At 58.6% G+C, this 20,971-nt stretch overlaps 1 protein-coding gene across 4 annotated transcripts in view; it reads left to right on the forward strand.

The window, feature by feature from the left end:
• The window catches only part of TOP3A (DNA topoisomerase III alpha), a 31,082-nt gene that overhangs the window by 9,514 nt on the left and 597 nt on the right, over nt 1-20,971 (forward strand). For all 4 annotated transcript variants that reach the window (XM_070061552.1, XM_070061553.1, XM_070061550.1 and 1 more), the window contains exons 4-18: nt 286-361; nt 1,060-1,168; nt 2,730-2,873; nt 3,002-3,172; nt 3,725-3,825; nt 6,944-7,018; nt 8,157-8,239; nt 10,030-10,237; nt 13,109-13,294; nt 13,422-13,551; nt 15,735-15,848; nt 15,924-16,089; nt 17,179-17,322; nt 19,064-19,186; nt 19,920-20,578. In XM_070061552.1, coding sequence (XP_069917653.1) covers nt 286-361; nt 1,060-1,168; nt 2,730-2,873; nt 3,002-3,172; nt 3,725-3,825; nt 6,944-7,018; nt 8,157-8,239; nt 10,030-10,237; nt 13,109-13,294; nt 13,422-13,551; nt 15,735-15,848; nt 15,924-16,089; nt 17,179-17,322; nt 19,064-19,186; nt 19,920-20,578 — 2,489 coding nt within the window. The remainder of the gene's footprint in view (nt 1-285; nt 362-1,059; nt 1,169-2,729; nt 2,874-3,001; nt 3,173-3,724; nt 3,826-6,943; nt 7,019-8,156; nt 8,240-10,029; nt 10,238-13,108; nt 13,295-13,421; nt 13,552-15,734; nt 15,849-15,923; nt 16,090-17,178; nt 17,323-19,063; nt 19,187-19,919; nt 20,579-20,971) is intronic.

Genomic DNA, 20,971 nt, shown 5'->3' on the forward strand with positions numbered 1-20,971 from the left:
CCCCTAGAATGCAGGGCTCCCTGTGGTGCTGAGGGAGGGCTGTGTCCCCTAGAATGCAGGGCTCTGTGGTGCTGAGGGAGGGCTGTGTCCCCTAGAATGCAGGGCTCTGTGGTGCTGAGGGAGGGCTGTGTCCCCTAGAATGCAGGGCTCTGTGGTGCTGAGGGAGGGCTGTGTCCCCTAGAATGCAGGGCTGTCTGTGGTGCTGAGGGAGGGCTGTGTCCCCTAGAATGCAGGGCTCTCTGGTGCTGAGGGAGGCTGTGTCCCCCCTGTGCTTTTCTTTTTCAGGCAGAGCTGCAACCCTCTTGCCCTCTTTGACGCAGAAATTGAAAAATACTGCCCGGACAATTTCGTAGACATCAAGGTAGGGTCTTTTGGAAGACATCGGCGCTGAGGTTGGGCTAGCCGTGAGCAGTGAAGCTGAGTGGTTTCTGTATTTTTAATGTGTCGGTATTTGGAGATGCGGTTTTCTACCTAACTCCGTACCGTGACTGAGACAAGTTACCGCCTCCACTGTGCCACGAGGCTGTGTACACTTGGTGGCCCCAGGACTGAAGGGAGCCTTTTTGATGAGTAGCAGTTGTTTAAATAAACCCTAAAAGTGAGTTTTGTCAAATTACTCTCTGGCCTCCTGCCCACCCCCGCTGGGACGGAGGCAGCTCCAAGGTGTGGCTCGCTTACTTACTTGACAGGAAGCTGTCGGCTCGGGGCATCTGTAACCAGGCCACCTCCAACTGGGAGATCTCGGGATGAATCGCAGTTGGGGCTCGTTTTTTAGCCAGCACGGGCTCAGAGCTGCTAGTGTTGGACGTGTGCAGGACCTGGGCTGTAGGTTTCGCCATATCGGCGTGGTGGTATTAAACCTTCCGTCTCGCAGACGTTCCCTTAGGGGTGTGAAGGTTGACCGTCTGCCCTCCCTCTCCTTAGTGCCGGTGAGAGCAGCTTCCTCTGCTGTTCCTCCTGTACAAAGCCGGCGCGCTAAGAAGGCACGCGTCCTCAGTCAGCTCTCTAGTGTGCAGACGGCTTCCGCTCTCACTGCTCTCTCTCCACCACCCGCTTCAGAAAACCCTGGAACGCGAGACGCGGCAGTGCCAGGCGCTGCTGATCTGGACCGACTGTGACAGAGAGGGCGAGAACATCGGCTTTGAGATCATCCACGTGTGCAAGGCCGGTGAGTGCCAGGGCCCCTGTGAATAGTGGGCTCTCCACTGCGTGTGTACCTAGGCCGGGGCTGAGCGCCTGCACACGTCCTTCCTCCTGAGCCGCTTGCTGCTCCCTGTGCAGCCCCCGCATCTTGTCGTGCCGGGGCTGCCTAGAGCATTCCGAGTTCACACGCAGCGTGGCCGTGTGGCCCAGGGCCTGCTCCGTCCCTGCAGGGTAAGGGTGCAGTGTCCGCCTCCCAGGGAAGTGGAGGCTTTCTATGCCGTTTTCTCTACCTGTGTACTGAATATGTGGAAACCAATGCAGACACAGGTACTTCAGAGAGTTCCTGGAAAACACATATTGTGGGGAAAACTATCCATGGGTCTCAGAAAATTTAAGCACCAGGCCAGCCCCACGGCCCACTAGGCTAATCCTCCGCCTGCGGCGCCGGCACCCCGGGTTCTAGTCCTGGTTGGGGCGCCGGACTCTGTCCCAGCTGCACCTCTTCCTGTCTAGCTCTCTGCTGTGGCCCGGGAGTACCACTTGGAGGATGGCCCAAGTGCTTGGGCCCTGCACCCCATGGGAGACCAGGAGGAGGCACCTGGCTCCTGGCTTCGGATCAGCACAGCGTGCCGGCCGTAGCAGCCATTTGAGGGATGAACCAACAGAGGGAGGACCTTTCTGTCTGTCTCTCACTGTCTAACTCTGCCTGTCAAAAAATAATTTAAGCACCAAAATAAGCTTATCTTTAAAAAAAAAAAAACTACCTTTTTATGTATGGACTATTTATTTGAGATTTATTTGTGGGGCTAGCACTGTGGCGTATAAGGTTAAGTCTCCACCTGCAGTGCTGGCATCCTATACGGGCACCAATTCAAGTCCTGGCTGCTCCACTTCTGATCCAGCTCCCTGCTAATATGCCTGAGAAAGCAGCAGAAGGTGGCCTAAGTGCTTGGGCCCCTGGCTTCGGACTGACCCAGCCCCGGTCATCATTGCCATTTGGACAGTGAACTGGCAGATTGAAGATCACTGTCTCTCTCTGCCTCTGCCCCTCCTTCACTGTAACTCTTTGAAATGTTTTTTAAAGATTTATTTATTTTACTTTAAAGTCAGAGTTAACACAAAGGAGAGGCAGAGAGAGAGAGGTCTTCCATCCGCTGGTTCACTTCCCAGCTGGCCACAACGGCTGGAGCTGCGCCGATCCGAATCCAAAAGCTTCTTCCAGGTCTCCCACGCGAGTGCAGGGGCCCAAGCACTTGGGCATCTTCTACTGCTTTCCCAGGCCACAGCAGAGAGCTGGATCAGAAGAGGAGCAGCTGGGACTTGAACCGGCGCCCATATGGACTTGAACCGGCGCCGGCAGTAGCTTTGCCCGGCATGCCCCAGTACCGGCCCCTCCACTCCGATGTCTCACAAGGCTCAGTGTAAAGGTCACAGTGGTGTCTCCCTCTCAGGCCTCGTGCTCCATGTAACCTAACAGCTGAGTGGGTTGCTGCACAGGTTCTTGAGCTGCTGTGCCTCTCTGCTGACTGAGGGACGTGAGCCCTGGGGGCTGGGGGGACAGCGTGGTTTGTCTCTGTGTTTCGCAGTGAAGCCCGGCCTGCAGGTGCTGAGAGCCCGCTTCTCGGAGATCACGCCCCGGGCTGTGAGGGCGGCCTGTGAGAACCTGACCGAGCCCGATCAGAGAGTGAGCGACGCTGTGGACGTGAGGCAGGAGCTGGACCTGAGGATCGGTGAGGAGCCCGGCAGCCCTCCTGTGGTCCGCTGTGCTGGGTTCCCGCGTCTGCGTGTGCGTGTGCGCGTGCGGCCGGCTTTGCCCTCATCTCCGTTCCTTTCTCCCGCCTGCCTCCTCCCTCTGCAGGAGCCGCCTTCACCAGGTTCCAGACCTTACGGCTGCAGAAGATCTTTCCCCAGGTGCTGGCCGAGCAGCTCATCAGTTACGGCAGCTGCCAGTTCCCAACGCTGGGCTTCGTGGTGGAGAGGTTCAAAGCCATTCAGGCTTTTGTGCCGGAAGTCTTCCATAGAATCAAAGGTATGCCTCGGGGGCTTGCTTCAAGTATGGCCTCTGGGCCCAGGAGAAACGGGGGCCCATGAAGCATTAATCCCCCCAGGAAGATGTGTGATTTGAGGGGCGGGCATTCGGCCCTGGTCAGATGCCTGCATTCTACCCTGGCGTGCCTGGGTTCGAGTCCAGGCTCTGCTTCTGATGCCTGCTCCCTGCTGATGCGCACCTGGGAGGCAGCAGGAGGCGGCTCAGTACTTGGGCCCCTGTAGCCCACCTGGCAGGCCCGGGTTGAGTTCTGGCCTCCTAGCTTCAGCCTGACCCAGGCTCAGCTGTTGCAGGCATCTGGGGACTGAACCAGTGGATGGGAGATGTGCCGTTCAAATAAAAAGGAATTATTTCAATGTGATTTTCTTTTAGTCTTGTTGCCTCCTCACCCTACCCCACTATTTCGATTTTCCTTAGTTACCCAGAGACTTTTCTTCACTTCGTGTTCCTTTGGCCTTCGCTGCAGAGACCTTTCCCCCTGTCATAGGGTATGGCTTCCCTGAGTCCCGCCTTTCTGTTTTCTCTCCAATGTAGTAACTCATGCCCACCGAGATGGGGTTGTAGAATTCCACTGGAAGAGGCACCGGCTCTTTAACCACACGGCTTGTCTTGTGCTCTACCAGCTGTGTATGGAGGTAAGACGTCCGTGGACCCTGAGTGACCTGGGAAGCACCCCGCAGCCTCCCACGTTGCTCCCTCTCTGTCGGCGGATGTGAACCCATCCACCCTCCACCGGGGACGGTCCTGGCGCTCAGCTTGCATCCCAGACCATCGATATTGGAGGACCAGCAGGACTTGAGAACAGCACTAAAACTGTGGAGGGAAGGAGCTGCAGAACTTGCAGATAAAATCAGAATTTTTTTTTTTTAAGATTTTGTTTATTGGCCGGCGCCGCGGCTCACTAGGCTAATCCTCCGCCTGCGGCACCAGCACCCCGGGTTCTAGTCCCGGTTGGGGCACTGGATTCTGTCCCGGTTGCCCCTCTTCCAGTCCAGCTCTCTGCTGTGGCCAGGGAAGGCAGTGGAGGATGGCCCAAGTGCTTGGGCCCTGCACCCAATGGGAGACCAGGAGAAGCACCTGGCTCCTGGCTTCGGATCAGCGCGGTGCGCCGGCCATAGCAGCCATTGAGGGGTGAACCAATGGAAAAGGAAGACCTTTCTCTCTGTCTCTCTCTCTCACTGTCCACTCTGCCTTTCAAAATTAAAAAAAAAAAATTTTTTTTTTTGTTGACTTACTTGAGAGGTAGAGTTGCAGACAGAGAGAGAAGTCTTAGATCCACTGGTTTACTCCCTATATGGCCACAATGGCCAGAGCTGTGCTGACCCGAAGCCAGGAGCCAGGAGCTTCTTCCAGGTCTCCCATGCAGGTGCAGGGGCCCAAGGACTGGCCATCTTCTACTGCTTTCCCAAGCCATAGCAGAGAGCTGGATTGGAAGAGGAATAGCCAAGACTCAAACCGGTGAGCATATGGGATACCGGCGCCAGAGGCAGAGGCTTAGCCTACTACGCCACAGTGCCGACACCCCTAAGATCAGAGGTTTTGAGAGCCGTGTGACTGAAGTCCCTCCCTGAGGCTGTGCCGTCAGCAGAGACCAGCAGGGATCGGCTGGACGGCCTGAATCCTGGACGCTGCATGTGGGCGGCCTCTGTGCAGCCCCCTCCTTGTGGCTCATGGGAACAGACCTGGGCGACGAAGTCACACACCCGTCTCACAGTGAGAAACGCCAGGAGGAAATAAACGGGAAAGGAGTGGAGAATGGCCCAGGTGGACAGGGAGGGCGCAGTCCTGCCGCGCTGGACACGGAAGCCGGCTCTGCTGGCGTCTGAGCGGGGGCCAGCTGGGGAGGCTGCAGGACGGTCCGTGGCGGAGTTGGGAGCCTGCCTTCACATTCCCTGAACCGCATACTGAGGGTCTGCTTTGTGATGCCACTTCCTGTCCGTCGGCACTTGGTTGCCTGGCTGTGCACAGTGGTTCCTCAGGAAATCTTGGCGCTTTCTAGGTTTGATAGTCAGTGGTGTGCTTCCCGCTCCCTGGTGGTCACAGCCGTAATCAGGAAACCCCTGCTGTGTGCCAGACACACTTGGTTGCAGGATACTTGGTCTAGTGAGGATTGGGATGCTCCCCAGTTGACAGGTGAGGCGGTCAGAGCCGTGAAGCTTGGCTTCACAGACGACAGTAGAGCCAGTGGGTGGCAGAGCACAGGTTGGGCTCAGTGTATCCACGCTCCTCCTGGAGCCCCGGCCACCTCCCAGGACCCACCCTGTCTGTGCACTGCTCTCCCCTTTGACCACGGGGGCCCTGGAGTCTCAGTGCCACGGCACACTTACGTGTGAAGTGAGAAGACCTGAACTGCCGACTCCTGCACTGGGGAGTGGCGGAGGACAACAGGGCCAGGGTATGCACTGAGCTGTTAGGAAAGGGCAGCTGGTCACCGGGCCCCGGGGAGGGAGAAGTTCGGGTTTTGATGTCCTAAGGTCCTGGGTAGCAAATCGCCTGAGTGGAGTCCTCTGTGAGTCACACCGTGCGTGAGTGGGTGGGAGACTGCTCGGGAGGCGAGTGCTGCACGGCTGTTGTATTTCAGAGACTCCGGAGGAGGCACTGGAGGGCTCAGAGAATTGCCTTTAACAGTCTTGGCTTTGATGGAGCAGGCGTTATCCTGGCAGTAAAGATGCCTGTGTCCCGTGTCGGAGTGTGTGGGTTCAGCTCCCCCTCTGGCCCCTGACGCCAGCCTCCTGCTAACACGGACCCTGGGAAGCAGCGGTCATGGTTCAAGTAGTTGGTTCTTGCCTCCCGCATGGGAGACCCGGATTGAGTTACTGGCTCCTGGCTTTAGCCCGGCCCGGCCCGGCCCAGCCCAAGCTATTTCGGGCATTTAAGAAGTGAACTAGTGGGGATTGCAAGTGCCGGCATCCCACATGGGCACTGGTTCAAGACCTGGCTGCTCCTCTTCCAATCCAGTTCTCTGCTATGGCCTGGGAAAGCAGTAGAAGATGGCCAAGTCCTTGGGCCCCTGCACCCATGTAGGAGACCCAGAAGAAGCTCCTGGCTCCTGGCTTCAGATCAGTGCAGCTCCGGCCGTTGGGGCCATCTGAGGAGTAAACCAGCGGATGGAAGACCTCTCTTTCTGTCTCTGCCTGTCTCTGTAACTCTGTCCTTCAAATAAATAAAAAATAAATAAATCTTTAAAAAAAGAAAGTGAACCAGTGAATGGGAAATCTAAGTCTGACTCCATCTTTCCACCTTTCAAATAAATTACGTCATAAACAAATCTTGGTTTGAAGGGCCAGCGTTGGAGTAGTGGGTTAAGCCGCCACTGGCAGTGTTGGTTTGCCATAGTGGAGTGCCAGTTCAGGCCTCAGCCACTCCTCTGTGGATCCAGTTTCCTGCTGATGGCGCCAGGGAGGGCGACAGATGGTGGCCCACGTACTTGGTCACTTAGCAGGGTGGAGTTCCTGGCCTGGCTTAAGCCTGGCCCAGCCCCTGCTGTTGCAGCCATTTAAGGAGTGAGCCAGTGAATGGAAGATCTCTCTCTCTTTCCCTCCCTCTCTGTCACTCTGCCTTACACATAAATAAATCTTTTTCTTTCTTTCTTTCTTTTTTTTTTAATCTTGGTGTGGGTGGGAATGGGGGTATCGGTGCTCCCTGCACTGTTGGCTGCAAGTGAGATGGGCTGCGGTGGGCAGGCATATGGCACAGGGGGACCAGAGACCGTGCACAGCCTGGTGTAATGTGTCTGTGCTTCTGGCTCTCTAGGACCCCACAGCAACGGTGGTGGAGGTCAGGTCCAAGCCAAAGAGCAAGTGGCGGCCGCAAGCTTTGGACACCGTGGTATGTTCCAGAAGGGCTGGTGTGGGCGTGAGGAATGATCATTTCCTGTTGTTGGGCCTGGGGTTCTACCGTGAGAGCTGACCCAGAGAAGCGACCCAGCGGCCGTCAGGGCACACGGCCAACGGTTTGCTTGCCCTCTGGATGCTTTTTCTTTTAAACAAATGCAGTGTAACTGCTGTGTGGCGTTTGAGAAGCAAAAAGAGGAAGACAGAGGACCGTACCGCCACTGTTTCTCTGTCCTTACATAATTGCTGATGCAGCTGGTGTCTTCCTGTATTTTTCATGTGCTTATTTCTACAGCGTTGCAATCAGAGTAGCCTGTACCTCCCCCCCCCCCCCCCCCGCCCCGAGTTGTGGCGTAATCGGTGTAAACATCATTTTGGGTATCTGGTACATGAACTTACCTTAGCATGGATTCCTCAAACTTCTGGACCACAGTCAGAGCCACACCCACAGGAACAAGTCCAAGTAAACGGGGTCGGGGTGCCCCTGCCCAGAGTCGCCCCTCAGCAGAATTCGGGCCAGATGGGTGTCAGGGTGAACGCTGGAGGATGAACGTGGAGAAGGTGCAGGCAGGAGACGCGCAGGGAGGGTGGGGGGAGGGTGGGCGGAGGGTGGGCAGTGTGTCCTCGTCTCAGGTCAGCCACTGTGTAGTCCCTGGGCGGATACGACATCATAGGCATAGGTGACACCTCGCTGGCTAATGTGTGTTGACATACAGTCAAGGGCATTGTTGAGGCCACCTGGGGAAAGAGCAGCTGGTTCTCCCCTGGGGCCCCCAGAGGACGGTTTTCATCATTCAGGGGAGTTACTGGGCCGTCCGAGGCGTTTGCAAGGTGCGGCTGTCCCATTGCTTGCGTTAAAATCGGTGCAGACGGCTCGTGAGGAATGTGGCTCCCCCAGTGAGTTTCCCTGGTGCACGTCAACTTCTGAGAGCCATGGCCTGGGACCTGGCTCCTCTGGGCAGACCCCGAAGGCTTCCTGGGGCACAGTCAGTCCCCCCCCCCCCCCCCCGGCCGCCCCAGCGTGACTGCAGCCGCTGGAGTGCCGGGACCGGAGCTCTCCGGGGGTGGGCTGTGGGCGTCTTGCCCCGTGGCTCGCGCTCTGCACCTAACGTGTCTGCTGACCCGTCTAACAGGAACTCGAGAAGCTGGCTTCGCGCAAGTTGAGGATCAATGCTAAAGAAACCATGCGGATTGCTGAAAAGCTCTACACACAAGGGTAGCTATTCGGGTGGGAGCTTGGGCCATCATTATCAGGGTATGAAGTACCTTAGAAACGCAACTCGTGAGAACACAGACTGTTTAGATCCCGCGGAAGCCCTGAAGCTGGAGGGCTGGACGTTGCTCCCCTTGTCTGATGTGGAGAGGATGTTTCAGTGTGAGAGCCACAGAGCGAGTTCAGGCCCAGCCTGGAGCCCCCGCAGCTCTTCCCGGGTCCTGACACGTGACAGGCAACAGCTGGAACCCTCAGGGGCCGCTTGCCTGTGAAGGCCGGCCCTGTGGTGCACGACTGTTGCGTGTTAGAGATTTGGGTTGTCCGTATTGGGGTGTGCTATAAATGTGTGACACACACTGGATTTGGGAGACTTGTATGAAGGAAGGAGCTCTCAGTTTGTACGTGGCCAGCATGTGAATAAGGTATATTCTGTTACTGGCCTACATTCTCTTAAGTGAGGGGCCAGTGTTGTGGTACGGTGGGTTAAGCTGCCACCTGCAGCTCCATCGCCCTGTATAGGCACCAGTTCAGGGCCTGGCTGTCCCACTGCTGACCCAGCTCTTGGATAATGCACCTGGGAAAGCAGCTGTTGATGGCCCCTGCCCCTGCCTGGGAGACCCAGGTGGCTTTCCAGGCTCCTGGCTTCCGCCTGGCCCAGCCCTGGCCTCTGTGGCCATTTGAGGAGTAAACAAGCTGATAGAAGATGTTTCTTTCTCTCTGTGTAACTATGCCTTTCAAAGAAATAAAGTAATTCCTTTTTTTTTTTTTTTTTTTTTTTTTTGACAGACAGAGTGGACAGTCAGAGAGAGAGAAAGGGCTTCCTTTTTCCATTGGTTCACCCCCCAGTGGCCGCTGCAGCCAGCACACTGTGCTGATCCGAAGCCAGGAGCCAGGTGCCTCTCCTGGTCTCCCATGGGGTGCAGGGCCCAAGCACTTGGGCCACAGCAGAGAGCTGGCCTGGAAGAGGGGCAACTGGGACAGAATCCGGCTCCCCGACTGGGACTAGAACCTGGGGTGCTGGCGCTGCAGGCGGAGGATTAGCCTAGTGAGCCACGGTGCCGGCCTAAAATAATTATTTAAAAAAAAAAGTGCTGAGAGAGGCCAGTGTTGTGGCTCAGTGGATTAAGCGCCCTTCATGATGCTGGCATCCAATATCAGAGTGTTGGGTCGAGTCCTGGCTGCCTTGCTTCCGCTCCAGCTCCCTGCTACTGCACCTGGGAGGCAGTGAATGATGGCCCCCACCCCCAACGGGGGAGACCCAGAAGAGTTCCTGGCTCCTGGCTTCAGCCTGGCCCAACCCCAGGTACTGCCACCATTCAGGGAGTGAAACAGCAAACGGAAGAGATCTCTCTCCCCCCGCCCTCCTCTCTACATTTCCTCCCACCTCCCGCCCTCCTTCACTCTGCCTTCCGAGTAAACAAATCTATAAGAAAAACAGTCATAGGGACATGCGCTGTTGGGACTGTCAGGGCACATGAGGGTCATATGCTGTGCTGGGCGGATCTGTCAGGCTGAGCGTGAGGGGCCAGTGGCGGGCCCCAGGCCAGGAGACCACTGCAGAGCCAGGGGCCTGAACCTGCACTGAGCTACACGCATCCTGTCTCCCTCCACTTCCTCGGGATGCCTGGGGAGACCTGCTGTCACCCCACCTCGGCTCTTTTCTCAGCGTGAGTGACCTGGGTGGCGGTCAGTACATCGGTTCCGCTGGTGAGGGCTCGTAGGCATCGCTGTTTCCAGCAGTTCTTAGACGAGTGGGAGAACATAGCCATTTCTCTCTCTGTTTGCCTTTGTAGGTACATCAGCTACCCCCGCACGGAAACCAACATTTTCCCTAAAGACTTAAACCTGACAGCACTGGTGGAACAGCAGACCCAAGATCCACGCTGGGGGGCCTTTGCCCAGAGCATTCTAGAGCGGGGCGGCCCCAGCCCACGCAACGGGAACAAGTCTGACCAAGCCCACCCTCCCATTCACCCCACCAAGTACGCCAGCAGCTTGCAGGTTGGTCCCCGCAGGCGCTGCCGCTGGGATTCACTCCATGGGCTCCGGTTTCAGGAAGGACGTGGTTTTGGAATGCCTTTTCCATTTCAGGCACGGGAAGCCAGTGTCAACTGTGTCCCATCTCAGCCTTGTGTCATAAGAGGCGCCCGTGCTGGGTCCGCTCTCCAGCCCCTGTCCTGCTCCTCCCACACAGGTGGGATGGCTTCCCTGGGCCCTGTGTGGCTCCCATGCCCACAGGGAGCCTTGCCGCTGGCTTGGTCCCTTGCTCACTGAGGAATACTCTCAATCCTCCAGGCCTGGGCCAGTATGCACTCCTTTTATTTATTTATTTTTTAAGGCTGGTTTTTCAGTTGAAACACTTAGAGCGAAATCACCCATGCACTGCGTCACTCCCCAAAAGGTCACAATGGCCAGGGCTGGGCCAGGCTGAAGCCAGGAGATTTGTCCACGTCTCCCACATTGGGCCAAGCACTCGGGCCATTTTCTGCGGCTTTTCCCAGGCCATTAGCAGGGATCTGTCTTAAAGAGGAGCAGCCGCAACACGCACCAGCACCCATATGGGATGCGAGTGTTGCAGGCGGCAGCACTGCCCACCACACCACAGCACCGGCCCCATGCACTCCCTTCTGGGACCTTACCACACCAGTGGTGCACGGCCACGCGGTTGCTGGGGGGCTTGACTGGCGTCCACGCACGTCACAGCTCAGACCTCCAAGCCTTGTCATCTTCCCCTGTCAGTGCCGAGTCCTTTCTGATTTTGAAACCAGTGCATTTTCATTTTACACAATGTAGTAGGAGGTGCAAAGAGTTTAAGGGAGAAAACTGCCTGTGGTTCCACTTCTATTGAGAACCACATTTTAGAAAAATGTTGCTTTGAAAGGCAGAGTTCCACAGAGGGCTTCTATCCACTGGTTCACGCCACAATGACCAGGACTAGGCCAGGCCAAAGCCAAGAGCCTGGGGCTCCATCCGGGCCTCCCACATGGGCAGCAGGGACCCAAGTAGGTAGGCCATCTGCCACTGCTTTCCCAGGCACACTAGCAGGGAGCCAGATCAATCGGAAGTGAACAGCCAGGACTGCAACAAGAGCCCATGTGGGGTGCCAGCATCGCAAGCAGTGACTTAATCCTCAGCACCGCACCACTGGCCCTGGAGAACTGTTTTTATGGGCATCTCTGTAACGCCAAGTATCTTTGTAAAGTCCACTTTTTTATGAGGCGGGTTGGTACAGTAGGTTCTGCTACTGCTCGAGGTGCCCACAAGTGGTATGGGAACCTGGGTTTAAGCCGCAGTCCTCTCCATGACAGCCTCTTGCGAATGCACTCCCTGAAGGCAGCAGGTGTTGGCCCCACACCCACGTGGGAGACCCGGCTGGAGTTCCTGGCTGCTCGCTTTGGCCTGGCCCAGCCCTGGCTGTTGCAGGCATTTGGGGAAGGAACCAATGGATGGAAGATAACATGTCTCTTGCCCTCCCTATCTGCTTTTCAAATAAATTTAAAGCTTCTAACTTAAAGACGGTTAGTTCAAATATATATATTTACATATATAGGAGCAGGTGTCGTGGTACAATGGATTAAACCAGTGCCTGTGATTAAGCCAATCCCAGGTGAGTGCCAGTTCAAGTCCCAGCTGCTCCTCTTCCATTCCAGCTTCCTGCTGATGTGCCTGAGAGAGCAGTAGAAGATGGCCCAAGTAATTGGGCTCCTACCACTTGTTTGGGAGACCTAGATGGAGTTCAGGCTCCTGGCTTCAGCCTGGCCCAGCCCCAGCCATTGCAGCCATTTGGGGAGTGAATTAGCAATAGAAGACATCTCTTTCTCTCTGTGTCTCCCTGTCTCTCTGTAACTGCTGTTGGAATGAATAAATCATTAAAAAGAAAACTACATTTGGGGACAAGCATTGAGTGCAGCGCTTCAGTCACTGCTTGGGACGTCCACATCCCGCACTGGAATGTGGAACTTTAGTCCTGGCTCCTCTGATTCCAGTCCAGCTTCCTGCCAGTGTGTATCCTGGGAGGCGGCAGGTGATGGCACAAGTACTTGGACCCCTACCACCTGTGTGGGAGACCTGGCTGAGTTCAGGACTTTTGGCTTCAGCCTGGCCCAGTCCTGGGTGTTGAGGGCATTTGAAGAGCGAACTAGCAGGTGGAAGATCAATCAATCAGTCTCTCTCTTTCTCTCTCTGCCTTTCAAATAAAATGAAAATAAATAATTTTTTTTAATTTTTATTTATTTATTTATTTATTTTGACAGGCAGAGTGGACAGTGAGAGAGAGAGACAGAGAGAAAGGTCTTCCTTTTTGCCGTTGGTTCATCCTCCAATGGCCGCCGCGGCCGGCGCACCGTGCTGATCCGATGGCAGGAGCCAGGAGCCAGGTGCTTATCCTGGTGTCCCATGGGGTGCAGGGCCCAAGCACCTGGGCCATCCTCCACTGCACTCCCTGGCCACAGCAGAGAGCTGGCCTGGAAGAGGGGCAACCGGGACAGAATCCGGCACCCCGACCAGGACTAGAACCCGGTGTGCCGGCGCCGCAAGGCGGAGGATTAGCCTAGTGAGCCGCGGCGCCGGCCCAAATAAATAATTTTTTAAAAGACTACCTTTTAACATTTTATGTCCTGAGCATTACATTAAAAAATTGAGAGGAGGGTCCTGCGCTGTCGCGTAGCAGTCTGGAGGGGAGATGAGCCCCTCCCTCGCTCGTCTTTGGGAGAGCGGTGAGGGCTGTCCACCGAAACCCGCAGCTCCGCTCAGCTGCTGCGGGCCTGCCTGTCAGCCATTAGGCTCCGGGGCGCACACTGGGGTTAACCTCGGGCAGCGCTGCCGTCCAGGGGGTGACGTTCGGCAGACGGTGGCAGGCTTTCTTCTCCCCAGGGAGACGACCAGCGGCTGTACGAGTTCATCGTCCGCCACTTCCTGGCCTGCTGCTCCCAGGACGCCCAGGGCCAGGAGACCACGGTGGAGATCAACATTGCCCAGGAGCGCTTCGTGGCGCACGGCCTTGTCATTCTGGCCCGGAACTACCTGGACGTGTATCCCTACGACCACTGGAGTGACAAGGTGATGATGCCAATTGGGCCCCAGCCCTCGCTGCCTGAGGGGCAGGCAGGGGTCCCGGAAGTGCAGGCCGTCTCCTGCCGAGCTCATGGCAGAATGAGGCAACTGCTCCGCCTGCTGCTTCCTGCAGCTCCTCCCTATCTACGAGCAAGGCTCCCGCTTCCAGCCCAGCACCGTGGAGATGGTGGACGGGGAGACCAGTCCGCCCCAGCTGCTCACCGAGGCGGACCTCATCGCCCTCATGGAGAAGCACGGCATCGGTGAGTAGCTGGGCTGCAGCAGCTGCGCACGCGAGCGGGCGCTCCCTCTCCTCCCGGCCCTGGGCTGGCCGCCTGCCACACGTGCTACACGCCGGCCCCTCTTCCTAGTCGAGGTGAGAGCCTGCTTGACCAGTGCGGCCAAGCCTGGGAGAGGCCTCCAGGAAGACCTGGCTGCTGGATAGCTCAGGGCCGCTGGGGCTGGAGTCGGTGGGTGCTCGCGGGAAGTGGGGCCAGGAAGACGGTTCCAGCCCGGCTTTGCAGGGCCTGGCGGGCCTGGCGGGCCTGGCGGGCCTGGCCCATTGGGAGTGCTGTTGCTGTGCCGACAGCGTCAATGACAGTCGACAGCGTCGATGACAGTCGGCTGGGAGGGCTGGGAGGGCTGGGAGGGAGCAGGAGAGCTGAGTTGGCCTCGGCCAGGTGTGAAAGGTGACACAGGCAAGAGCGTGTTAATCTCACTCCAGGTGCTCGCCTCACTCAAAGGTGAGATTCTTAAGTGCCACCATTGACTGGTGCACAAACAGGAATGGGATTTATTTAACAGAAAACATATGTTCACATGCAAGGGCGAGCCGCCCCACACAAACAGCCATCCCGAGCGGGCCAGAGGGTGGCCCTGAGGCAGGAGGGGCCTACCAGGGCTGCACGCGCGTACATAGGTACTGTGGCGCCGCGTTTCCCTTCCCTTTGTTCTGAGTGGGGCCCTGAACTCGCCCTCTGCTCCGGGAGCGGGAGCGTCCCTGCCGCAGTAGCAGGTGGCCCTCTACACCTGGGAGTTTGTGACACCTCCACAGGTTTCACATGGAGCTTAACATGCAGGGGTCTGAAAGGACCTGCTCCTGACACGTGGCGCGCTCTCGGCTCTCTGCTCCGCTCTCCTCTCCCCCTCTCGTCTCTCTTCTCTCTGCTCCCTTCTCTCCTCTCCCCCTCTCGTCTCTCTTCTCTCTGCTCCCTTCTCTCCTCGCTGGCTCCTCTCCTCTCTCTCTCTCTTACACTCTCCTCTCTCTGTCTCCTTCTTCGCCCCTTCCCTCCGGTCTGCTAGGTTTTCCCAATAAACCCTTTCCCTTACTCCGGTGTTTGGTGTTTTGTGACGGCCTAACTTGTCTCCGTCTCCTTTTTCTGTCTGTCCTTTCTGGGAGTACTAGTGTCCAGAACCCCAGACTATTCCAACCGAACAGTGTTAATTCAACAATCCACACTGTTAGGTATGACAGCGGGGATCACCCGAGGCTGTTGACGAGAGCTGCCCAGGCTGTGGGAGCCTTTAGAATCCACACTCCCCATTAGTGTTCAGACAAGGCCATGAGCAGAGTGGAAGTCCTCCCCTCCCTTCAGAGAAGAGTGCACCCTTCTTTGATGCCCACGTCTGGGTCTCAACCACCAAGGTCCTTCATAGGGAGGACACTTTGCAGTGGTTCCTGGCTTTCCATGCCTGGTTCTCGCGTGGGCTCTTTAGCCCGACCAGAATGCCTCGGTGCTGATTGTGTGGCCGCTGTGTGTTATTTACAGCAGCTGCCATTTTATGAGTCTGCTCTATGGACTGCTTCCCATGTTGGAGCATTCTCTTCTTTAAACCCTGTCTGTATTATCACTAAACACATAAAATGCTGTATCATCCGGCTAGCGATGATTTAGGACCCCATGACAGGTTTCAAACTGTACCCTTCGAAGTAAGCCCCGGGAGCGGATGCAGAACTGTGCAGCTGAGCAGTCTCTTTCCAGGACCCAAGGCAGCAAAAACAGACAGAGCTCTTGACAAGCTGAATCGTCTCCAACATGGGACTTGGAGCGCCGCATCAGCTGGAATGTAGACACCCTAGTGTCTCTGTGTGCATACAGAACGGAGGCCAGTACCTTACCAAGCCCGCTGAAGGGGCTCCCAGTTTTCTCTTTCTTAAGCCATTGTAAAGCTAAAATACCATGCCGAAACATGCATATTTCCATGGCCTCCCCGCCTAGGTCCCAGATGAAGCAGGTGCCGTCCCAGGACAGGGGGTGTTTGATTGACAGCGGGGAGAGCCATCCATTAGGGGGCACGCAGGGACCTAAAGTAGCTGCCTCGTTACACAGATGTCTTATCTGCACAGCCGCGCAGGCAGAGGGGGGCTCGGGGACGACAGGTGCCTGCGGACTGTAGGGTGCAGGGCCACAGGATCTTGTCTCAGGACGCGGGCAATGGCTTCCAGGTACTGACGCCACCCACGCGGAGCACATCGAGACCATCAAGGCGCGGATGTACGTGGGCCTCACCCCAGACAAGCGCTTCCTCCCCGGGCACCTGGGCATGGGGCTTGTGGAAGGTAAGGGGGCGGGGAGCTCACGGGGGCGGGAGGCTGCTCGCTCGGTGCCTCCTGAGCTCTGCTCCGGCCCTGCAGGCTACGATTCCATGGGCTACGAGATGTCCAAGCCGGACCTCCGGGCCGAGCTGGAGGCCGACCTCAAGCTGATCTGTGAGGGCAAGAAGGACAAGTCGGTGGTGCTGCGGCAGCAGGTGCAGAAATACAAGCAGGTTTTCATTGAAGCTGTGGCCAAGGCCAAGAAGTGAGTGTCAGACCCTGCCGTCCTGCCCAGGGCTCCTGTAGCTCCCGGCGCGGCGGCGGCGGCTTTTCCCCAGTGGGCGGTGGGAGCCCGGGGCAGCGTCGCAGAAGCGGAGGGCTTGGCTGCGCACGCCCGGGCCCTGTGGGTGTGAGCGCCGCTGGCTTCGTCTCCGCCCACGTGTTTCCCGCCCTGACTCAGTGTGGAACCCGTCCGCACAGCCCCTGCTCCCGCAGGCCGTGCCGCGTCCCCATTGTAATGGTCCTGAATCAGGAACCTCTCGGCAGCGTTGGAGACGGCCGAGTGCTCTCTGTGTGTGTTTAGTTAGAAACCACGTGTTTTCTACCCGTGACGCTGTACCTCACAGTAACTATTTGGTCACCATTTCCTGACCCGCGTCTCGTAAAGCCCTTGGAATCTCCAGAGTGTTGGCCCCAATGCCTGTGCTAATCAGACAACCTTGGAGCTGCATGCATGCGTGTGTGTGGGCGTGCGTGTGTGGTCGCCGTGGAAACCGGCTTCCTGACTGGCGAGCTGGGGAGGGGGCAGGGCACAGGCTTCTGTTGGTGCCTAAGTGGCGAGCCTCCACGAAGCCCGGAAGCCCGGGGTCCCGGGGCTCCCAGAGCCAAGGACACGAGGTGTGAGGAGGGCACCGCGCCGCACCCCTGCTGCCTGGTCCCGCCTGGCTGCTGTGGCATCTGCCGTAGGGGTGCCCTGGGGGCTGAGCCTCGGGTCCACACTGCGTTGCCCCCAGAGGCAGGGCCGCTGGGTCCGCAGCAGAGCCGTGTGTGTGGAGAAGCCCGTACGGCTGGTGCGTGCGTGGCGTAGGGAGAAGCGGTTCCACCCTCAGCCTGCTCCGGCCAGCAGCGGAAGGAGTGGCCTGAGCTAGTGAAATGCACCGAGACCCCAGGCGGTTTTATTTGTTCAGGATGGGGCCACTGACGGGGAGGGAGTTGCCTGGCTGATTGCTCCAGGGAGCCAGGGCGCTGGCCCGGGCCTCACCAGCCGGCCAGCACCAGGGGCGTGTGTGCTGTGCATGGAGCGTTAGAAGTGTGTTTGTGACTGCCGGCCGGGTGTGTCGTTGCCTTTCTCCAGGTTGGACGAGGCCTTGTCCCAGTACTTCGGGGAAGGGACGGAGGTGGCACAGCAGGAGGAGCTCTACCCGTCCCTGCCGGAGCCCATCCGCAAGTGCCCACAGTGCCACAAGGACATGGTCCTCAAAGCCAAGAAGCACGGCGGGTCAGTCTGTCCCACGGCCCCAGCTCTCCCTGTCAGTTCTCGTCCGTGTCCCCGCTCTCGTCAGCCCCCGACCAGCACAGCAGAGTGGGGGTGGCCTCTGACATCTGGAAGGTTGTGGGGATCCAGAGCAGGGGCAGTTGCTTCTCCCCAGCGTGTGGCAGGTGCTAGGGGAGCCAGGCTTCGGGTCCAGATGGTTCTGGTTCCAATCCCTCTTAGAGTGCCGCACTCTAGCTGCGTGGCCCAGAGCCCTACCTGGAGCCAGGGTCGCAGCCGAGCAGGTTAAACCACCACTTGCAGCACCAGCATCCCATATGGGCGCCGGTTTGAGTCCCAGCTGCTCCGCTTCCCATCCAGCTCCCTGCTAATGGCCTGGGAAAAGCAGCAGAAGATGGCCCAAGTGCTTGAGCCCCTGCCACCCGCGTGGGAGACCTGGATGGAGTTCCTGGCTGCTGGCTTTGGCCTGGCCCAGATTAGACATAGCTGTTCCCGACCATTAGGGGAATGAACCCGTGGATGTAGGATTACTCCCTCTGTGTCTCTCTCCCTGCCCTTCTGCCTGTCAAAGAAAGAAGTAAGTCTCACAGGCATAGTCTCTGCCTCCAAAGCTGACTGAGGAGGAGGTCCAGACTCGCCACAGACACTTTTCTTCTTTTGGCTCTAGATTTGAGTTGGGCCTGAAGCACTCAGGCTGCCTGCCTTTAGATCAGAGTGGGGAAGAAGGCACTGGGCGTGGGGGCAGCCAGCGTAGGTCACGTGCCATCCCTCCAGCTGGCCGGACACAAGGTGTTCTGGAAGGATCACATTCGAGCTTCATAGCCACCCTGCAAAGGGCAGACGGAGGCTTGGCGGGCTGGGGAGGGGGTTGTGTTCAGAGTTGGGCAGCTGCGGGGAACGGCGAGGTCTGGAGGCAGGACTTGGGTTCCCCAGTGACAACGCCAGTGCGGCCCGGCCCCACCCCGCAGCGCGGGTGCCAGCCCTCGGTCACTGTGGCCATGGGTGCGTCTTTCCTTCACCGCCAGGTGATACTGGACTGCGGGAGGAACGAATACTTACTTTGTTTTAGCTCTGAATTCTTATTTCAAATTGTCCTTTATTTGAAAGAGCGGGTGAGACCTCCCATCTGCTGGTTCACTCCCCAAATTCCTGCAACAGCTAGCACGAGGCCAGGCCGAAGCCAGGGAGCTCAGATCTGCCATCTGGACCCCCCACGTGGGTGACAGAGACTCGGGTACCTCCCGGGGCGTCAGTAAGGAGCTGGAAGGCAGAGTGGGGCCGGGACTGAGACCTGGCCACGGGGTGCAGCCTTCCTGTGCAGTGCCTTAAACCGCAGCACCAGATGCCGGCCCAGCCCTGACTCCCTGAACCCCCAGGGAGGTCTGGAGCCTGTCTTGGGGCTCACTGCAGGGTTTATCTGGCCCCTTCCACCTCCGAGTTTGTGAGTGTTCTGTTTAAATCATCATGACTTAGCGTTGCTTTTCTTCCCTGTCACTCCCAGGCGTGCTTAGGGGGACTGGACGTGACGGGCATGTGGCCATCAGACCCTCAGGTGGCTGAGGAGGACGAGCGGTGTAGGGATGGGGCCGAGGCCCTGTGGTCAGGCGGGTGGGTTCTGGTCCTGCCTCTGCACACCCCCAGCTAGGTTGCAGTGTCCTCTGCTGTCAGCCGCTGGGTGACAGCCTCCGCCAGCCTGCGCACGTCCCCCACAGCCCCATGTCTGACCCTGGCTGTCCCCGCTCCGCAGGTTCTACCTCAGCTGCACGGGTTTCCCAGAATGCCGATCGGCCGTGTGGTTTCCCGACTCGGTGCTGGAGGCCAGCAGGGACGAGAGCGTGTGTCCTGTGTGTCAGCCGCACCCCGTGTACAGGTGAGCCGCGTGCCGCGCGCGTGCTGCGGGCTCCATTCCCAGGCACCGAGGTGGTGCTGGGGCTGCCCCCGCATGCCCTGTGAGGGCCCAGTCTCCGTGCGGGCTCCCGGTGGCCAGGGAGGAGCCCACGTGCACCCTGGGGAACCACAAAGGCGCCCTTCCAGATAGCTGCTGCCACACGTGTCAGCTGTGGCCCTGTCTCAGGGTGCGCCATGTTGGAAGCTACAATGCTTTTAAAGTGCTTACCCCCTGCAGCAAACACGCCACACAGTAACGTGAGCCACCTAATGACATAATGAGTCATGAAATGTTTTTAAGCCGATTTACCTGTTTTCCAAAGCAAATGATAAGGAAGAGAGTGGGGCGTTTGACATTTCAGCAGGGCTGATGTGTGGCCTACTCCAAGACGGATTCTCGCTGCGTGTGTGGTTCAGTGCTTCTCGAACACTCTAGGACACACGCATGGAAAAGCGAGAGCAAACCAGGCGGTTAGCACTGACTTACACCTGGGGCCTTGGGACCCCGCCCCGAGAACCCCGGCCTCTCCCTGGGGGTCTGTCCTGGTGATTAACCAGGTCTCGGCTTGCGTCTCCCCTCCCGTGGACATGGCAGCGGCTCCCGGTTGCCTGACGAGGGCTGGCGAGGGGCGCCTGAGGCTGTGGCAGCCACCGGCCCAAGGCGAAGCGGCCCTGGCACCGGCCGGTAATGCTGTCCCATCCTCGGGCCTCACCAGGGTGAAGTTCAAGTTCAAGCGCGGGAGCCTTCCCCCGACCATGCCTCTGGAGTTTGTCGGCTGTGTCGGCGGCTGTGACGAGACCCTGAGGGAGATCTTGGACCTGCGCTTCTCTCGGGGGCCCCCCAGAGCTTCCCAGCCCCCCAGCCAGCCCTCTGGCCACCTGCAGGCCAGCCAGTACCTCAACAGGATGGACAGCCGGCGGCACGGCCACGCCCAGCCTCCTGACGGCCGGCAGAGCGGCCCCTCCAAGGCCCCGGCCCGAGCCCTGCCGGCCCCCACGGCCGCCGCCATGGAGAACAACTCTGTGGTGTGCAACTGCGGCCAGGAGGCCGTGCTGCTGACCGTGCGCAAGGAGGGCCCCAACCAGGGCCGGCAGTTCTACAAGTGCGGCGCCGGCGGCTGCAGCTTCTTCCTGTGGGCCGACAGCAGCCCGCCGGCGGGAGAGCCGCCTGCCTCCGCGCCGAGACCCCCGCCCGGCTCCGGAGGCCACGGCGAGGGTGGCGCCGGGGCCGCGTCCTGCCTGTGCAGCCAGCCCGCCGTCACACGGACCGTGCAGAAGGACGGGCCCAACAAGGGGCGCCAGTTCCACACGTGCGCCAAGCCCCGCGAGCAGCAGTGCGGCTTCTTCCAGTGGGCGGACGAGAACACGGCCCCAGGTGAGGCGCTTTCCCCGGGAGGGAGGAAGGCCGGGCCAGCAGCGGTGGGCCCTGGGCACCTGCCGCTGGCGAGGAGAGCCGCAGTCTCTGTTCCCACTGCAAGCGGAGCCATGCTCACCCTGGTGCCACACTGAACTTGATGAGGGAGGAAGGGACGGCCCAGACAGGGGAAGTGGCTTTGCCCAGGGTCGCTGCAAGACAGAGCCCGGGGCACAGGTTGTGCGTGTGCTGCGCCCAGGCCCAGCTTTGCTCATGTGGAGGGTGGGGAGCAGGGCCGCGGGGCCCTCTGGGTGCAGGTTCCCGAAGGGGAGGAGCCACAGGAGGCGGCCGTGCACGCCGAGTTGGAGTCCGGCTGTGTGCTGCACGTGAGCCCGTGACCTACGACCCAGCTGT

The sequence above is a fragment of the Oryctolagus cuniculus genome, chromosome 17 (genome assembly GCF_964237555.1).
Source record: "Oryctolagus cuniculus chromosome 17, mOryCun1.1, whole genome shotgun sequence".
NCBI classification, from domain to species: Eukaryota; Metazoa; Chordata; class Mammalia; order Lagomorpha; family Leporidae; genus Oryctolagus; species Oryctolagus cuniculus.